At 42.0% G+C, this 19,769-nt stretch overlaps 1 protein-coding gene across 1 annotated transcript in view; it reads right to left on the bottom strand.

Moving 5' to 3' along the window:
* Positions 1-19,769, bottom strand: part of MSRA (methionine sulfoxide reductase A) — a 318,403-nt gene that overhangs the window by 200,522 nt on the left and 98,112 nt on the right. The window contains exon 2 of the mRNA XM_054179730.1: positions 13,826-13,894. Coding sequence (XP_054035705.1) covers positions 13,826-13,894 — 69 coding nt within the window. The remainder of the gene's footprint in view (positions 1-13,825; positions 13,895-19,769) is intronic.

The raw sequence follows: 19,769 nt of genomic DNA on the forward strand, positions 1-19,769 counted from the left end.
CTTTTGCTGTCCCAGCATGGATACAGTTTAAGTTGCCTCCATGCTATACCTTCATCCCACCTGCTTTCCAAACACACAGGCACAGACACCTCTCACATCCATGCATCCAGAAAGAGCTGTTGTCCAGCAGAAGAAGATTCACATACATATATAATTGATTATTTCACATGACAAACCTTTCTCAACAGGGAGCCTGGTTTTCAACACCATTTTCAATGACTCCTGTATTTTCAAATCAGCTATGTGGCTTCCCACAGCTTTGATTAATTAATAATAGAAAAGCAATTGATGTGATATGATAGTTGATCTACACACACATGATTTATGTGACCTGTGGCATTGAGTATACCGCAGAATCTAACAGCTGCCAACAGCAAGTGCTCAGGGAAGAATCATGGCATGATTTGGGTTGGAAGTGACCTTTAAAGGGCATCTAGTCACACCCCACAGCAGTGAGCGGGGACATCTTCAACTAGATCAGGTTGCCCAGAGCCCTTCAAGCCTCACCTTGACTAAGACACACAATATTTGCCAGTACTAAGGTCCTAGTCTCTGACTTTTTGCAAGATTTCCTGAGGCTGCTGTAATTTGAGTAACCCTCACTGGATCTCTCTTCCGGCTATTTCTCCTGGCTGCATTTAAACCTGAGAAATTTTCTGTATGCAAAACATCTTTGGCAAGGAGGTCAACTGGTTTGTGGGTTGTTTTTCCCAGCTCATTTGATTTATTTTGAAACTGGCTCTGACTTGCACCCTTTCTGGTCCCTATTTCTTACGTGGGGAGATATTCTGCAATACCAATCTCCTTTTACATTCCCTGTGCCTTTCATCATTTTGTGGACTTCTCTTACACCCAAACAGGTTATTCCTTTTTTTCACTGAACAGTTTCAGTGTACCCTGTTGTTCTTTCTATAGAACATGCTCTGTAGTTCTGATCACCCTTTTTGCCCTTCTCAGTTCTGCTAGACCTCAGCAGAGAAAAAAATCAAGCATGGAAAGAGTTTATATAAAGTGTTGATTTCTGTTTTGTTCTCTTTTCCATTCCTATTCCACTTTCCAACAACAGGCACCGACAGGGAAAAAGCCTGCATGCTTAGGCATCAATTTAAATCCCTCTATTACCCTCCACCTAAAATCATGTGCAAGAAGGGGGTTTGGGAGCAAAGTATGACTGATGGAGTCATCAGCAAAGTGCCTCAGACTCACAGCAGGCAGCAGCCAGGGAGAACACAACTCGTTGAGATCTGAGAGACTCTTATAGCCTCAGGTCCCAAACAAGATGGCACTTCTGTAAGCTCCAGCACTTATTCCAAAACACTTTAGATGCACACAGTGCCTTGAATTCTTAGGAAATTAAGTCGATAAGGCTCTTAAAGCAACAAAATTGCCCCAAGGCTACCAACATCTTTGCTGTACCCTTGGGTTTGGTCTACAGCATCGTAACGCATAAATAATTTTAGTTTGGAACAAACAACGGGAGGGGACCAAGATTACTTTTAAAATGAAGTAAAGGGCAATGTTTTAAATGGAAGTTTAAAAAAAAAAATCAAGTATAAGCATGCCTTATAAAAATACACGTTTTGGCCCTGTCACATGCACCAAGGAATTGGTGACTTATGCAAAAGTCTGTTGATGAAAGCAAGTGAAAGAATGCAGAAGAGGAAATGTGTTTTAAAAGTCTGTATGTAGTACTTGTCTGAAGGTACACTACTAGAACAAGTGAAAGTCAGGAGTACTCCTGAATTCTTCACAGCTACTGAATTCTCACACTCCAGTCAGCTCCAGTTGGCTGAATGTGTCTGTACCACAGGTGGTTCTCATAGTCTGGCTTCATTTATTCATTCATTTATTCATTTATTCCCTGATTTCAGGATATACCATGGCATGAGAACTAGGAAACTGAAGAGAAACTAAAACTCTGAGATGGGAAACATGGTCAACAACCATTTCTTTCATTTATCGTGCAAGGCACTAAGGCACAATTTGTGTGTGTGTGCATGTGTGTGTGCACTTTCTCAATTAACAGTTTGTGTCAGTCCATTAAGAGTGGCACTTCTCAAGGATACACCAAGGACTGGGGCTGCATGACATGAGAGCACATCAGGACATTTGAAAATACAAGGCCTGCCAGGAGAATATTTGGGCATAGCCTAGAGCAGAGGGAGTGAAATTTCACTCTGCTTCACAAGCGGGATTATAAGAAATGGTACCCTGGATGAATTAATCCTAGAACCACAGACAAGTTTCTTCTCAAAGGGAAGCAATCATCTCTCTCCAGAAGAAAGCCTGGGAACAAAGAACTATGCAGATAGACTAGAAATAACCACTACAGCCAAGCAGCACACTACACAATGGTTTGAAGAGGGACTACATAGCTACCAAAAGCCCTTCTACATTTGGAAACCACGCATAGATCTTCAATGTAGATAATCTCTTTATCTGCCACCAGGCTAAACATTATCAGACCTGATGAGTCTAACTACTTTGATACTAAAACCTCTATCATAGAACCATAGATTTGTTTAGGCAGGAAAAGACCTTTGAAATCATTCAGCCCAGCTGTGAACATCACACTACCAAGTCTGATGCTAAACCATGTCCCCAAGCACCACTATGTTTGTCCTCTCTTGGCTTGTCAGGCACATTCCACTGAGTGACACGGAGTTGCTCCCACACTGCTGAGCAGTTGGATTGCATGTTATAGTCAAGGTTAGTCTGGAGCCTTGGGTCATACTGAGATAGTATAATTAAGAGACAAACCACAGTGCTAATAGCATACAAGAGAGTGATACAGATGACAACATTAAACCACACCAGACTTTCCATCCTAGAAGAATGAGTCAATAAAAGCTGGATGACCGTTAGCCTGAGCCTGCAGCAAGGCTTCACGTTCTACCACTGGATGCAGAGAAAGACACTTTGCCCTTTCTGCAGCTATGTGTCTTTGGGTAGCGTACCTAATTACAAATGTATTTCAGCATTTCACTCAAGTTACATCCTTCTGACTCGACTGTGTGACTGCTACTACATAATTCATAACATGATTCTCAATAATTTTCAGTCAAGGTTCAAGCAGAAATGTGTCGCACTAGGATTATATTATTTATGAGCATAATGTTGGATTTAAGCCAATGACACACCAATAAATTGTATCTCAAAGCCTGACATACTGCATGCTGTTTTCCCTGGCTCATGAACAAATAACTATGGCTGTTTCAAAATTACTTAACTTTCAACACAAATCAGAATGGTTTTGTCATTGGTTCTGATCTTATTGGAAAAACTGATCATATTATTTCTCTCTTGCAGAGGCTGAAGTGTATTTTTTCTTTCATTTCTAACATGTCTCCTGTGCAGACAGCAAAGTCAGGTGGTATTCTAGAATGAAAATCTGGGGGGAAAATGCTGTATGTGCATGCTGCCTCTTAAAAGGTGGAGTTTTCTCTCTCTTCTAAAGACAAAAGACTTGTGTGTTCCACCCAGGAAAAGCAGAGAGCCTGTACTAGCCAACACAGATTGAAAATAACCTAATACTGTGGGCATACAAGGGTCAGTTACATACCTGCACATACTGAGACAGAAGGGATTCTGTGAGAAATACTCCAGAAGTAATTCCTCCCCCTTAAACTCAGGCACTTGAAACAGAGATGTCTGTTTCAACAGGCAGACATGAACAGCTCCATTTAGATCTCTACAAATCACTGAATCAGAATTAGTTGAGTTAGAAGGGACCTTGAAGGTCATCTAGCTCCAACCCTCTGCAATGAGGAGGGACATCCCCTACAAGACCAGGTTGCTCATGGCCCCATCCAACATGACTTTGAACACTTCTAGATTTAGAGCCTCTACAACTTTTCTGGGCAACCTGTTCTGTGCCTCTCCACCCTCATGATGAAGAATTTATTTCTAATGTCTAATCTAAATCTGCATTCTTCCAGTTTAAAGCCATTACCCCTCATCATGTTGCTACACATCTTTGTAACAAGTCCCTCTCCAGCTATCCCTAAGTCATCTTCAAATACTGGAAGGCTGCTGTAAGGTCTCCCTGAAGCCTTCTCTTCTTCAGACTAACAACCCCAACAGCAGAGGTGCTCCAGCTTTCTGATCATCTTTGTGGCCCTCCTCTGGACCTGCTATAACAGTTCCATGTCCTTCTTGTGTTGGGAGATTCAGAACTGGACACAGTACTCCAGGTGTTCACATATGACAGACGGCGGGGATCCAGGATTCAGTACTGATGCCTAAATAAAGGCGTTTGGTGTCATCTAAGATGCCTTATATAAAAGGTCTGCATAGGCCTGGCATACAAGTGACACATATAACAAAAGGCAGACCTGTGTCCTTGAAAACTGGAGGTCAAAGGCAATTACACATAAATATTACACATTATCTGCACATGGAATCTCTAAACAAAGGTCTCAAACAGCATTTTGAATGTCCTGTGTGAACCTAACTGGCTTTCACCTTCAAGTTCAGATGAGTCTGAATCTCCAGGGAGACGTGTATCATCCTTGCCAGCCCCTTGTGGACATGTCAAATGCCCTAGGACACCTCAGATAGCACATAATATTTGCAACACATTTATGTAAATTAATCAATTTCCTTCAGTCTAAGTGCATTGTTTAGATAGTGTTTGACAGAACCAGGCACCTACAGAGGGTGATTTATTCCTTCCTGAGACAGTTACTAAGAACTGACCTTCAAATGTGTTTTCTCTAACTAGGGAGAAAGTCATGAAAACCACTTTAGATTACAGTCCTAAAAATCTATTAACTCCAGCCCTCTGAATTGAAAGCATCAATGAGGTCAATATAAGGACACCAGTTGACTGCCCTACGCTATAGCAGCATTTTTGAGCAAGCATTTCAAAAGTAGCTGGAGAGTTTTGTATCTTCTATTGTAAGATGATAATATATATAATTATTTTTCTGAGATGACCAATAAACTCATCAGGTAAGAAAAACCCTGAAATCAGGGGAATGACTCCAAGTTATCCCAAACTGAATAACCCAACAATAGGTACACCATACTTTTTAATATAGGGCCCTCTTTGCTTAGTCTCACCTCCCTAGTTCTAATGTTGTCAGTCTGTGACAGCAGTTCTGGAAAGCTAAATCCATCAAGATCTGTAAGATGCACTGACAATACTTTGTGAATGTCACAGTATGTCTAAAATTATCAAAACAACACAATTTTATCCATCCAAACCCTTCCCTATGTATTTTTTTTTCCTCTGCTGTTGTAGCTACTGACAATCAGCGTCATATTTTTTGTGGCTGAATAGAATAAATCATTGCCATCCTGTATGTTTTATGCCATGTCTCCATGCTCTTTATTAACAGGAAACAAAGGATAAATGCTGATGGCAAATGTGTATGTGTGTATATCCCAGCACATAAACACACATACACACATATATCTCTTGCAAAGCAGTATAAATCTGATGAGGGCAGCCTCTAGTCATTAACAGGATAATTTACTTCTATTTCAAATTTAAACCAACTCAAAATGATGCCAAGCATATGTTCACTGATTTATTCCTATTTATCACTGGCAAGAAATTACTTCTCTGCAAGGCTTTTACGTTGTTGAAGTAATCTAGGTGCTCTCGCTGACTTTTTGCATAGGAAATAAAGCGTATGTTCGAGACAATTCCTGCTGCTGGAAACCGCTGAGCTTTATCCCCAAACCCAAATTAACTATGTCTCTTCCACCCATTTCAGTGGGAAAGTCCCCAAAACATAATTAAATGCCTGTTTTAAGGTGAATGATGTTGATTGAAAAGCTGCAATCTGATTTACTCTTAAAAAATCTCAGGATCTTCACTAATGTACAAGGTCCGCTCTAAGTGGAAAGGCACACAAAGCTAAATTCTTCATTACCTCAAGAAAGCTCAATTAACATAAACAAGTCCCTGATGAAGGAAGACAGATATTGTACTTGAAGGCCATGTTACTTTTGTTTTCAGAAGCAAAAAGGGAAAGAGATGTGGATCCTTTGAAATAAAAGAATGTTATGAAGGGTTGCGCTGATCAAGGACAGCTTTCACTTTTCATTAAGGCTATTTTACTGTCCCTTATTAGTGTTTATAAATGTCAGAAAATGTCCTTGGCAAAGACCAAGCAGACTGTAGCATTTTGTATTTATCTGGGGCTGTCTTGCCCAGTACTCTGCACTAATATGAAGTTGATGCACCCTGCTACCAAATCAAATTACCAGCATTCAAGGCATAACACTGATGATGTGCCACAGGACAAGAGAAACGGCATATGAGGATTTTCATTTGTAATCATTCCAGAAATCTTTCTGTATTTCTGTTTTTTACAACAGTCTCAGGACAAACCTTTCCGTTCAGGGCTTCCCTAGTTAGATATTTAAATCGCAGAGTCAGAGAATCATAAGAATTATAAAGGTTGGAAAATCCTTCCGAGACCGTCGAGTCCAACAACTGTTAATAGAATATAGATTAGACTAGACTAGGCTAGACTAGACTGGAATGGAATAGAATGGAATGGAATGGAATGGAATGGAATGGAATGGAATGGAATGGAATAGAATAGAATAGAATAGAATAGAATAGAATAGAATAGAATAGAATAGAATAGAATTAACCAGGTTGGAAAAGACCTTTGAGATCATCAAGTCCAACCTATCATCCAACACTATCTAATCACCTAAACCATGGCACCAAGCACCCCATCTAACACCACTACTAAAAAATCATGTCACTCAGCAGCACACCTACATGCCTTTTAAATACATCCAGGGGTGGTGATTCTACCAGTTCCCTGGGCAGCCCAATCCAATGCTTAATCACTCTTTCAGTGTAGAAATTTTCCCCAATATCCTGGATTGTCTACAGCTAGGCATGCTACTTTTCCAACAGATGTCAGGGTGGTTAAAACCCTCTAGAAGGATGAGAGCCTGTGATCACAATGTCTCTCCAAGCTGGAGTAAGAAGGCTTCATCAATAGGCTCTGCCTGATCAAGTGGCCTGTAGCAGACTCCTACCACAAGGCTCCCTTTGTTGTCCCAATCCCTAATACCTACCCATAAGCTTGTGGCTATTCTTTAGCAGCAACTCTTCACATTCTATCCACTTCTTTATGTGGAGGGCAATATCTCCATCCCTTCTTCCTTTCCTGTCCCTTCTGAACAGCTTGTATTCATTGATGGTCACACTCCAGTCATAGGATTCATCCCCCAAGTTTCCCTAATTGCCACCATGTCATAGCTTTCCACTAGCCGGGTAGCTTCCAACTCCTCCATTGGTGTAGGGGCACCTCAGCGGGGCTGCTGGCCACATCACCTTCTTAGAGGGGCACCCCATTGTTCCCCCAAAGGCGTTTCATGGGAGGTACCCTCCTGTCTGCTATTACCTCAGAGGCCCCTCTCTCAGCTCTGTAAGACCTTGCCTTTGCTGCAGTATTCACAGCATACTTCAGGGTAAGGGGTTGAAAGCCCTTACTATTACCCTTACTATCACCCCATCCTTCCAACCCTGGTGTGCCTTCCTGCCACTTGTTACAGACAATTTTGATATTGTCACCATCTCCTACCTCAAGTGAAATGGCAGACTGAAGGCTATCCTTAGGCTCATCTCTAGTGCACCTGGTTTTAACTCCCTTCCCCGTCGAGCCTACTTTAAAGACCTTCCAAATGTCTGTAATTACATCTTATCAGTTACTTAACATCCTACTTCTTGTCTATATTTTGTTTATATCAAGAAATCAATTTTATCCCATTACTAGCCAGTATATATCAAGCAAATATGACACACTTTAATCCTTAGTCCTGCATTCAAAAAGCATTGTAATAACAAACCTGAACTATTGCCAGATTTTACTAATGGAATATAAGAGCCCTTCTATGAGTGTACCATATGCACAATGCTGCCTCTAAGAGAAATGAGTGAATATATAGGTGCTCTGGGATAAACTGGAGTCTTGAAACAGCAGCACTTGATGAGAAAAATCATAGAATCATAGAATTTTTTGGTAGGAAGAGACCGACCACTAAACCAGCACTGACAGGTCACCACCAAACCATGTCCCTCAGCACCACAGCTACACAGCTTTTAAAACCCTGAAGGAATGATGACTCCACCACTTCCCTGGGCAGCCTGCTGCAGGGCTTGAGAACCCTTTCTTTGGGGGAAGAAATTATTCCAAATGTCCATCCTAACCCTCCCCTGGTGCAACCTGAGGCCACATTCTCTTGTGCTATCATTAATACATACTTAAAATTCAGAAACACTGAGCATAAATATTGCTGAGCATAACACAGCAGTGCATTTTAATGCATTTAAAATATGCTGAAAATTCCAGTGGTACTGATGGAAATATCACTTTGTTCTGCAGCTTTGAAGCCTTTCTTTTTCGTATTTTACATCTCTGTCCATAAGTTGCTTTTAGACTCTAAAATGGATTATTTTCAAAACATTCTCATCACTAATATATGGTCAGGGCAGGGGTTTGGTCAAAATCAGTCACTGCAGGCAAAATGCTTTGAATGAAAAATATCAGTGACCATAAAAACTACTAAAAAGTTTCTAGAGAGACACTTCTTTAATGGCTTGTACTTCACCACCAGTAACACACAGAGTTTGATCTGTTTCAGTCACTGAGCTTGGAAACACAACCCATATTTACCTCAAGGGACACAATGACTTTTGATAAAGCTTTCTACAGTGTCTCCAGTGAGGCTGTGAGCAGTGCCTGGGCACCTCCTGTGCTCTTAGTGCTTCGACATCAGCTGGAAACTGTATTAAGTGGTCACTAGATGGTTAGCATGAAAAGATTTCCATTAAAGAGTCATTCTTACCCTTGACATGCAGCTTTTTCACCACTTTTGAAACAAGGCCACGTTACTTTATCCTGACGAACAACGGGAGTAGCTTAGGCAGCTGAATGATGCCAATCAGACAACCAGAGAATTTCAACATCATTTAAATAGTGCTTTTTAAATTGTGAGGCTCTTTTATAAATGGAGAACATTTATGCAGGAACAATGACCTGTGTACAGTCACCCTGTACCTTGATCAAAACAAGAAGTCATATCATAAAGTAAGTAACACAGCATTAGTAAGAGCATCTTGAAGGAGGTTTTGCAGCTAGAGGCACCTAGCACAATCTAACTGCACTTTGTGAGCAGGTGAAAGGGTTGGTCTTTACAACCCTGCAGAGCATTTTATCCTGTTATTTTCCATGATGAATCTGAAAATATTCAAGCACTAGGAAAATTCACAGGATCACAGAATCAAAGAATGGTGTGGGTCAGAAGGGACCTCTGGAGATCATCTAGTCCAGGCCTGCTGCTAAAGCAGGGTCACCCAGAGCAAGTTGCACAGGATCATATCCAGGTCTCTCTGAAGAGAAGAAGACTTCACAACCTCTCTGTGCAGCCTATGCCAGTGCTCTATCACCCCCACAGGAAAGAATTATTTCCTCATGTTTCGGTGGAACTTTCTGCCTTCTAGTTTGTGCCTGCTGCCCCTGGTCCTGTCACTGGGCACTACTGAAAAGAATCTGGCCCCATCCTATTGACACCCCCCCTTCAGATATTTATAAGCACTGATACTGCAAGCAAGCTATATCTACAAAATCCTATGGTATTTACCATCTTTTCAATAAGATCATTTAGTAAGATGGTATTTACCATCTTTTGTAAATCTTTCTTAAAGAAGAAGGATTACTTCTTAGTAACTACATGTCTTCTAGACTTGTCCCTCAGCTATCTTGGTCAAAAGATTACAGGTCAGTTCTGGAGAAGAGCTGTGAGAAAACTTCTGTTTCTATGCTAGAATCAGAAAGTCTTTGACCAGCTCAGTTTCTTCCTCCTAGCTTAGAGATTCCTAAAACAATAAAATAATAATTTTTTTTTAAAATCTGCTAAATGAATAGACATAGATGGAGATGAGGAAAAATCAGAGAATTACTAACAGATTACTGAGGAGCTGCACTTGATGACCTTTAAAGGTTCCTTCCAACCCAAAATATTCTGTGATTCTATGATAATCTATTCGCCTCTTGGGTGTTTCCTTTGATTCCTACTCACATAGGGCCAGCAAACATACCACCTTTGGTGGCAGAAAAAAATGAACTGTAGCTTCATTTTTCTATACAAAATATAACTTGCCAATGCCAGCAAATGCCAACAATTATCATCAGAGTCATGTTTGTATACTATTATATATGAGGTCTAATAGTAAACGTAAGAACATGTAGGTTTTCCATTTATTCACAGCACAGATGGCAGCAGCATGAGTTTTCACCACCTAGCCCAACATTTGCAGTCACAGTCTTGTGCAAAATGTAGGGCAGTTAAAATAAAAAACAACCACCACCAAACATGACAGAGGTCCTTAAGAATGGCTCAAAGTCGGATGTTTAATAAGATTTTGCACCTTTTCAATGAAATTCTGTAGGAAAGCTGCTGATTTCTATTGAATTTCACATGTACAGTCAACAGTGATATCAAAGAATCAGAGAAGCACAGAATGGTGGGGGTTGGAAGGGACCTCTGGAGATCTAGTCCAACACCACTGATAAAGCAGGGTCACCTAGAGCAGGTTGCTCAGGATCACATACAGATGGGTTTGGAATCACTCCAGAAAATCACAGGAAAGAAACTTTTAGTCATGCTCATATGGAACCTCCTGTATTTCTGTTTGTGTGGTTGTACCTTGTCCTGTCACTGGGCACCACTGAAACAAGTCTAGCCCTTTAGCTGTTGATGAGCATTGAGATGATCTGCTCTCAGCCTTCTTTTCTCCAGCCTAAACAGGCACAATTCACTCAGTCTTTCCTCTTAGACAGATGTTTCAGTCCCCTCATCATCTTTGTAGCCTCCCCTGGACTCTCTCCAGTAGTTTCCTGTCTCTTGAACTCGGGAGCCCAGAGCTGTACCAACCACTCCAGATGTGGCCTCACTAGGGCAGAGTAGAGGGGAAGAAGAACGTCTCAACCTGCTGGCCACACTCTTCTTAATGCACCCCGATATAACCAACAGAAGCACTCACCCCAGCACCTACCACACCCACTGGAAAACCTTCACACAGGAAATTGGTGCCATAGTTTAGTAGTCATGAGGTCTTGGGTGACAGGTTGGACTTGATGATTTTTCAGGTCTTTTCCATCCTTATTGATTCTATGATTCTGTGATCAAGGCCAAACTTTACAAAAATGTAAAGTGAGGACTGCATCAGTATCAGATTATACCAAAACTCTCTGACCCTGCCTGCTGCAAGAAATTCAAAGAAGAACCTCTACATCCATCTTAGCCTTAAAACTTGAAAGGTAATGTAGAATCATTTGCCATTAGCTCCAAAAGAATTATCAGTCTCTCCTTCCACCACTCCATGAATTGCTTTACGTTCCCAAAATCTACAAACAAGGTGACTCCATCAGAAAAGCAAATACTGAGTTAGAAGAACTCTCTGTCCCCATGATTTCATATCTGAAGGCCACATTTATTCTTTTCCTTACATAATACTGAGCATTTAGAGAGCACTGCTTCTCAGAATCACTGCTTTCCAGGGTACATCCTCCAGTTTTACAGATTTGTTGTTACACATTGACTTGCGATTGCCAAAGTTTATGTAATTAGAAAGGGCCCATGTCAAAAATAATGAGGACTGCTTTACATACCTGACGTGTCCTCATTATGATGATGATGATGATGATGATGATGATGATAATTATTATTATTATTATTAAAAAAAAAACAGGTTGGAAGAGACCTTCAAGATCATTGTGTCCAACCCATCAACCAATCCAACCCACCTAAACAACTAACCCATGGCACCAAGCACCCCATCAAGTCTCCTCCTGAACACCTTCAATGATGTTGACTCCACCACCTCCCCAGGCAGCCCATTCCAATGGGCAATCACCCTCTCTGTATAGAACTTCTTCCTAACATCCAGCCTAAACCTCCCCTGGTGCAGCCTGAGACTGTGTCCTCTTGTTCTGGTACTGGCTGCCTGGGAGAAGAGACCAACATCCACCTGTCTACAACTTCCCTTCAGGCAGTTGTGGAGAGCAATAAGGTCACCCCTGAGTCTCCTTCTCTCCAGGCTAAGCAACCCCAGCTCCCTCAGCCTCTCCTTATAGGGCTTGTGTTCCAAACTCCTCACCAACTTCGTTGGCCTTCTCTGGACTCGTTCCAGCAAGTCAACAGCCTTCCTAAACTGAGGGGCCCAGAACTGGACACAGTACTCGAGGTGTGGCCTAACCAGTGCAGTGTACAGGGGCAGAATGACCTCCCTGCTCCTGCTGGCCACACTGTTCCTGATGCAGATTTAGAACTCCACCAGGACATATGTATCAAGGTGTATCAAGCAAGTGTATCAAGTTATAATTTAATATTTACTTCAACATCCCAGATAGAGAAACATTTACTAGGATATCATAGATTTCCTAAGACAATTTTAGACCATTTTGTAGAGTTGAATAGAGAATGATATCCTTTCTAAGCAATCCGGTCTTGTAGTTCAAAACATGTTTAGGAAATTTCTCATTCTCCATAACAATAAGTTTCAAGAATAATTGTTGCAAAAATCCACTTTTTCTTCTCTAGCAAAATCCAAAGGCTTTCCCTTAAGGACTAACATTAGCACATTCTGAAATGACAGCTCTGACAATTACTAGATTTGAGTAAAGTCTGTGTCTTGGTGAGAGAAAAAAAGATGATTCTGATCTATTTTAGGATGTTTCTTTCTTCCAGAAGTGATGAATTTCTCCAGAGAAACACTTTTTTCAACTTTTACAAAAAGGTTCAAAGAATGGCATTTACAAGAAAAACAGCACAGACACCATGAAATTAAACATCTCCTCCTTTACCACTGGCCACCTTTCCAGCTCTGTTGGTACCCAGCGAGAACTACCCACAAAGTACAAATGAGCAGGCTAGGTTTGGGGCAAGTAAATGGTTACAACTCTGCAAGTGAAATAGATCCAAAAGTTTGAGTTCCTTGCATGACTTAAAGTCTGGAGAACCGTAGAATCACAGAATGTTGGGGGTTGGAAGGGATCTCAAGAGATCAGTGAGTCCAGCCCCACTGACAAAGCAGAAGCATCTAGGGCAAACTGCACAGGAATGCAATCAGGTGGGTCATGAAAGTCTCCAGAGGAGGAGACTCCACAACCTCTCTGGGCAGCCTGTTTCAGGGCTCCAGCACCCTCACAGTTCAAGAAGCTTCTCTTCCTGTTGAGGTGGAGCTGCCTGGGTTCCAGTTGCCCTTTGTCCTACCACAGAATCATAGATTCATAGATCACAGATCATCTTCAGAATGTTGTTTAAACTCCTGAATGATCTTACAGGAATTATTATGCACAAAAAGCTTATATTTAGGGGATTTTTAATGGAATAAAATAAGGCTTTGAATTTTCTGTTTGTATAAATTTCACTTAAAAGGAGAAAAGAGGGGTGGAGCGCTGTGGGAAATTACCACACACTGGAACAGGCTACCCAGAGAGGTTGTGGAGTCTTCTTCTCGGGAGACTTTCAGAACCTACCTGGATGAGATCTTGGGCAACCTGATATAGGTGAACTTGCTTTAGCAGGACGATTAGACTAGGTGATCTCTGGTGGCCCCTTCCAACCCCTACCATTCTTTGATTCTGCCATAACTCAGAAAAAATACTTCTAGTATACATCACCTGGGGCATGGGCATCTCCCAGAATGATCAGTGGCTTTAGCTGACTGTAGTGATTGAAAAATGGCAACAGCAGCCTGAATTCTGAACCTCTGAGGGCTAACAAGGAAATTAAGAAATTTGGCATGCAGTAACACTATGCAGCTTAGAGCTTTTATGTGTCTTACCAAACACAGCCATCTGTGTTCCCTCTGGGAAAGGTTCTACCATTCTGTTTCCATTGACATGATGTTTATCTAGAAGGAAAAGGAAAAAAAAAGTCAAAATGTAATAAAATATATGCTTTGCATAAAAACAAGTGGGTTTTCTTACTCTTCTGCTGCAAGATGAAGTCTGATTTATGAAAGTCAGCCTGTGCAACTTATTGGTACCTGTAAATCCACACTTTCTGTTTTACAAAAATATAGTCTGCAAGTCCCAGGATGAAATCTGGAGATGCATTACAGTCTAATCATGAGGCCACATCTGGAGTCCTGTGTCCAGTTCTGGGATCCCCAGTTCAAGAGAGACAAGGAACTGCTGGAGAGAGTCCAGAGGAGGCTACAAAGACACTGAGGGGACTGGAAAATCTCTCTGACAAAGGATAGGCTAAGAGACCTGGGGCTGTTTACCCTGGAGAAATCTGAAAGTCTTCTCAATAGCTACTAGTAATAGGATAGGGACAGACTGTTTTCAGTGGTGCCCAGTGACAGGACAGGGAGCAATGGGCACAAGATGGAACACAGAAATTTCCACATAAACATAAGGAAAAAAAGTCTTTCCTGATGGGAAGTGGGTCCAGAGGAGGGCCACGAAAATGATCACGGGATTGGAGCAACTCTGCTATGAGAACAGGCTGAGGGAGCTGGGGGTGTTCAGCCTGAAGAAAAGGAGGCTCATGGGAAACCCAGTAGCAGCCTTCCAGTACCTGAAGGAGGCCTACAGAAAGGATGGAGAGAGACTGTTTATAAAGGTCTGCAGTGATAGGACAGGGGGCAATGGCTTCAAACTAGAGAAGGGCAGATTTAGCTTGGATATCAGGAAGAAGTTCTTCACTTTGAGCATGGAGGAACACTGGAACAGGTTGCCCAGGGAGGTGGTTGAGGCCACTTCCTTGGAGATATTCAAGGTGAGGCTCAACGAGACCCTGGGCAGCCTGATCTAGTTGGGGATGTCCCTGCTGAGGTTGGACTGGATGACCTTTGGAGGTTTCTTCTGGCCTGGACCATTCTATGACTCTATGATTCTATGAATATGACTGAGTACTGAAACAGGCTGCCCAGAGAGCTTGTGGAGTCTCCTCTGGAGAGATTCCAAATCTGCCTAGACCTGATCATGGGCAACTTGTTCTGAGTGACCCTGCTTTAGCAGAGGGGTTGGACTAGTTGACCTCCAAATATCCCTTCCAACAATCCCCACCATTGCATGACTGTGTGATAAGATGGCCCAGCACCCTGTGCAAATGAATCTTAACAATGTCCTGTCTTGGGGACTCCACCACTTCCCTGAAGAGATTATTCCAATGGCTGATTGTATTTTTTGAGATCAGTTTTCCTCTTGTGTATAATCATAATCTCCCCAGCTGCAACTTTTACTCATTACTCCTCATCTTTTCTGCATGACTCCTTGCAAAAAGAGAATCTCCATCTTCTTTATAGCCATAAAATCACAGCTGTCCTCAGAGTTTGGAAACTTGGAGCCACAGTGCCTTCCAGCTCCCACTAGGTCTCCACAATGGTGCTTTTTCACACAGGCCTCTTCCTCTATGCTATGGACCATTTTCTTCTATTTTTCTTAGAAAACTTGAGGCATGACATAAAATTAGCAAAACCACATCTGCTGTTTCCATGGAAACTGAAAAGTTGGCCTACTTGGGGTTTACTCTAGTTAAACAGCTCTACAACTACCTACTCCCAGATGAAAGAACTTTTTTTTTCAGCTGGGCTCTGGGAAATCTTCTGGTCTGTGGAAGCAGACAGAAGTGCTACAGCTATCAGAAGTGGCTTAAGACTAAGTTATACATCCTTGCACAAGCATATGAGAGGACATAAGACAGAACATCTATACAAAGCATTCGCATAACAGCCAAATGAAGACTGAGACTTTTGCTCTTCAGGAAGACAAAGCATACATGAAAGTGCAATATTCTGGCACTGCTGGTACTCACAGGTATTATTCCTATGCAGTAAAGCAGTAGCAGCCTAGTGTTACTCCCATTGTGGCAGGATGGCTCCCAGAGGCTAGAAAACTGCTCAGTTTCCAAACTAAAGAATACATTCCGCACATCCCACTGTATGTCTCTTTCATCCCAATGTGCTTTTCCCAGCATAAAGAATATTCTACTCCTAGTGATAATACAAGCTTACCACTGTTGTATAATCTGGATTGTATATATGACCTGGAAGGGTTGTATTTATATGTATATATCACAGAATCACAGAATTACCAAGGTTGGAAGAGACCTCAAAGATCATCAAGACCAACCTGTCCCCTGGAAGGGTTGGAAGAGAGTTCTCCAGCCTCCAAATAAAAGAAAATATGCAGATCTACAACAGAATTTTCCCAATCCTTTTTACTGGCATCCCAACACCATTTCCACCAGCAATGGTGGAAAGATATTCAATCACCTGAACTCAAAATACAGGTTTCTGTTCACAAAATACATTCCAGGGAGAAAGCCAAGAGATTTTCTCAGTATGTGCATGATTTTACTTCCAGAATATGGTGAGGAATAAACCAGGTCAAATAAAGACCATGGGATTGCCTCAGGAATTCTCTGCAAGCGCTGCTTTTGATTAGCAGGGAGGCATAGCACAGTACCAACCCCAGCTGGCAACAACCATCTATCAACAGTCAATAAGAAGGGAAGATGAGGGCTACCTGCAGTTGGAGCAAGAGGTGCCATGAAGTCAACTGCTAGCATTCAGAAAGATTGAATGTCCTCTGACACACAGGTCAAGAAAGGGCCTTTAGGAAGGAAATTGTTGGGAGGTTCCGCAGTGGGAGTGATATGACCAAAACCATAAAAGGTTTCAATCTCATTAGCTAGGGCCTGTATTACTAACATGATCTACAGCCATCTGAGATGAGTGAACAGCCAGAAAAATTACAAAACATCCTGCAAGATCAAACAAACCAACCCTGCCCTAGTCCTGAGAGCTGTCTACATTTAAAGAGCGAAGACATACATGACATATGCAGTAGGTATAATTTCAAATGGTGATGCCTTCAATATATTGAAATTAAAACTTAAACTTTTAGAGGTGAGATGGGCTTGAATTAGAGTAATATTTTCAGAGTTCTCAAGTTGTCTTACAATGCCTCCAACAGTTTGATTTCGAAGGTCTTAGCCAGACACAGCAATTCATTTTCTTGTCAGTCATACTTTATCATTTTTCCAATATTCCCTGCCCCCTTGCTAAATAGTAATAACCAAACCAAACCCCCAAACAAACTCATTTCAAAGGACTTTCACAAAATATTCATTCAGTTTAGGAGGAAAGTAGCAACACACAAGTATAAAGAGCCTCTCAAAAAGTATACTACTCTTATTTTGGAGCTTTTCACTGAACATTTTTAATTCTGAAAACACAAACTTTAATTCTCACCTACAAATTGGACTGAGTAGATCAGGAGAATGAGAAATACTTTGACCTCATGGGATTAAAAAAAAAAACAAAAACCCAGAAGGTCTCTTCCTGTAACTTGCCAACAGAAAGAACAAATTAGTTTTCCAAGCTCATTGTCATTCCAGAGACAAAGGCTTACAGTAAGCAAGATAAAACCTGTTGCTGCGAAGACATGGAAGGATTATCAGTGAGCACTGAACTGGCTATGGGAAGTTAACTTTGGCTTCCTTGTGGTGACAATTACATGTTTCACTCCAAAACAGTCAATATTTACAGTCTTAATCCTTCATAGGATCATAAAATTGTTTTGTCTGGGACAGACCTCTGAGATCAAGTTCATTGACCTAGCACTGCCAGATCACCACTAAACCATGTCCCTCTGCATCACATCTAGGAATGTATTCACAGTAATATAACAGTATTCAGACACTTGGAAAAGCAGAATTGGGAGGACATGGGTGTTTTTATGTCATGTCCTTGATCTTCTTGATCCTCAGGGTTTCAACAGAAAGCCAGTTGGTAAAGAATAGATTATTTCTTTCCTGGTTTACTGATATTCAAGCTGTCAGCATTTTCATGAGTGTAACTTTGTAACCAAACAAAGGGAGACGTCACAAAATACTAAAAGCTTCCCCACCCTGAACTGCAAAAGTTCCCTACCACTTACCAAACTAAGCCTAAGAGAGATCTGAAACATGCTTTCCTCCCTGCTGAACAGAACTAGCTCAGCTACACATATCCTGGAGGTCTTGCCATACAACTTTAGTTTCAGGTGAAGTCTGCTTTAGACAAGTACAGTGGCTAGCCCAGGCCCAGTTTTCTTGGATTCTCTGGATTTAGATAGAAATATAATACTTCACAGACCCTCTCTAGCTGTGAAAAAGTGTAATGTATGGACAGACAGTCAGAAGTTGCTACACAGATCCCCAGTCCTGGCCTGTATCAGGAATGGTGTGGCCAGCAGGAGCAGGGAAGTCATTGTGTCCCAGTACTCAGCACTGGTTAGGTCACACCTTGATTACTGTGTCCAGTTCTGGGCCCTCAGTTTAGGAGGGACATTGAGACCCTTGAACATGACCAGAGAAGGGAAAAGAGGCTGGGGAAAGGCCTCGAGCACAGCCCTGTGAGGATAGGCTGAGGGAGCTGGGATTGTTTAGCCTGGAGAAGAGGAGGCTCAGGGGAGACCTTCTTGCTGTCTACAACTACCTGAAGGGAGGCTGTAGCCAGGAGGGGGTGGTCGCTTCTCCCAGGCAACCAGCGCCAGAAGAAGAGGACACAGTCTCAAGCTGTGCCAGGGGAAGTTAAGGCTTAAGGTGAGGAGAAAGTTCTTCACAGGGAGAGCTGTTGGCCATTGGAATGTGCTGCCCAGGGAGGTGGAGGAGTCACCATCCCTGTAGGTCTTCAAGAGGGGATTGGACATGGCACTTGGTGCCATGGCTTAGTAGTCATCAGGTTTTGGGTGACAGGTTGGACTTGATGATCTTTAAGGTCTTTTCCAACCTTACTGATTCTATGATTCTATGATTCAGCATTATTCAGCCTATTACTCAATAGTTTCCAATATGGTCCTACAATTGCCTTTTACTAAAGACTCACTAACTTCCAGTGAAGTTCTGCCCAGACATGGATTAGGCTGTCTCTGTGCTAGTAAACTATTAAAATAGGCAAGTCATATCTAGAAGCTATTTGACAGAGTGTTAATTAGCCTAGCTGAAATCATGTTAGATCCTATCCTGGCAATTCACTCACATGGACAATGAAGTTCCAGTGCCTGGACCTGTTCTCTGGCACATTTTAATTTATTTGTATGCACTTCATTTATCTTCACAGTTCTGCGTATGTCGATGGCATCACACCTGTAATAGCCAAACTTAACAAGGAAAGATGGTCCAATGGGAAAGTCTTACAAAAAGTAATTCCTTTCAAACCAGCCTGACTTACACTGAAAACAAATTTACTGTTCTGCTAGAAGACCAGATTTAAAGGAAGTCTAAAGCTCAGCTGCTAGAATTATAGAATCATCGCATAGATTTGGTTGGAAAGGACCTTAAAGACTATCTAGTTCTGACCCCCCTGCCATGGGCAGGGACAGCCTGTACTATACCAGCTTGCTCAAGGCCCCATCCAACCTGACTTTGAACACAGTATCACCAAGGTTGGAAGAGACCTCAAAGATCATCAAGTCCAACCTGTCACCACAGACCTCATGACTAGACCATGGCACCAAGTGCCACGTCCAATCCCCTCTTGAACACCTCCAGGGATGATGACTCCACCACCTCCCTGGGCAGCACATTCCAGGACTGAAGCTTCTGCAACTTCTTTGGGCAATCTGTTCCAGTGCCTCAGCACCCTTGTGCTGAAGAATTTCTTCCTAATGCCTAATCTAAATCTAGCTTCTTCCAGTTTGAGGCCAATACCCCCCACTGTGTCACTTACATGCCTTTGCAAACAGTCCCCTCTCCAGCTAACCTGTAGGCCCCTTTCAAATACTGGAAGGCTA

This window comes from Dryobates pubescens, chromosome 3, assembly GCF_014839835.1.
Source record: "Dryobates pubescens isolate bDryPub1 chromosome 3, bDryPub1.pri, whole genome shotgun sequence".
Taxonomy (NCBI): domain Eukaryota; kingdom Metazoa; phylum Chordata; class Aves; order Piciformes; family Picidae; genus Dryobates; species Dryobates pubescens.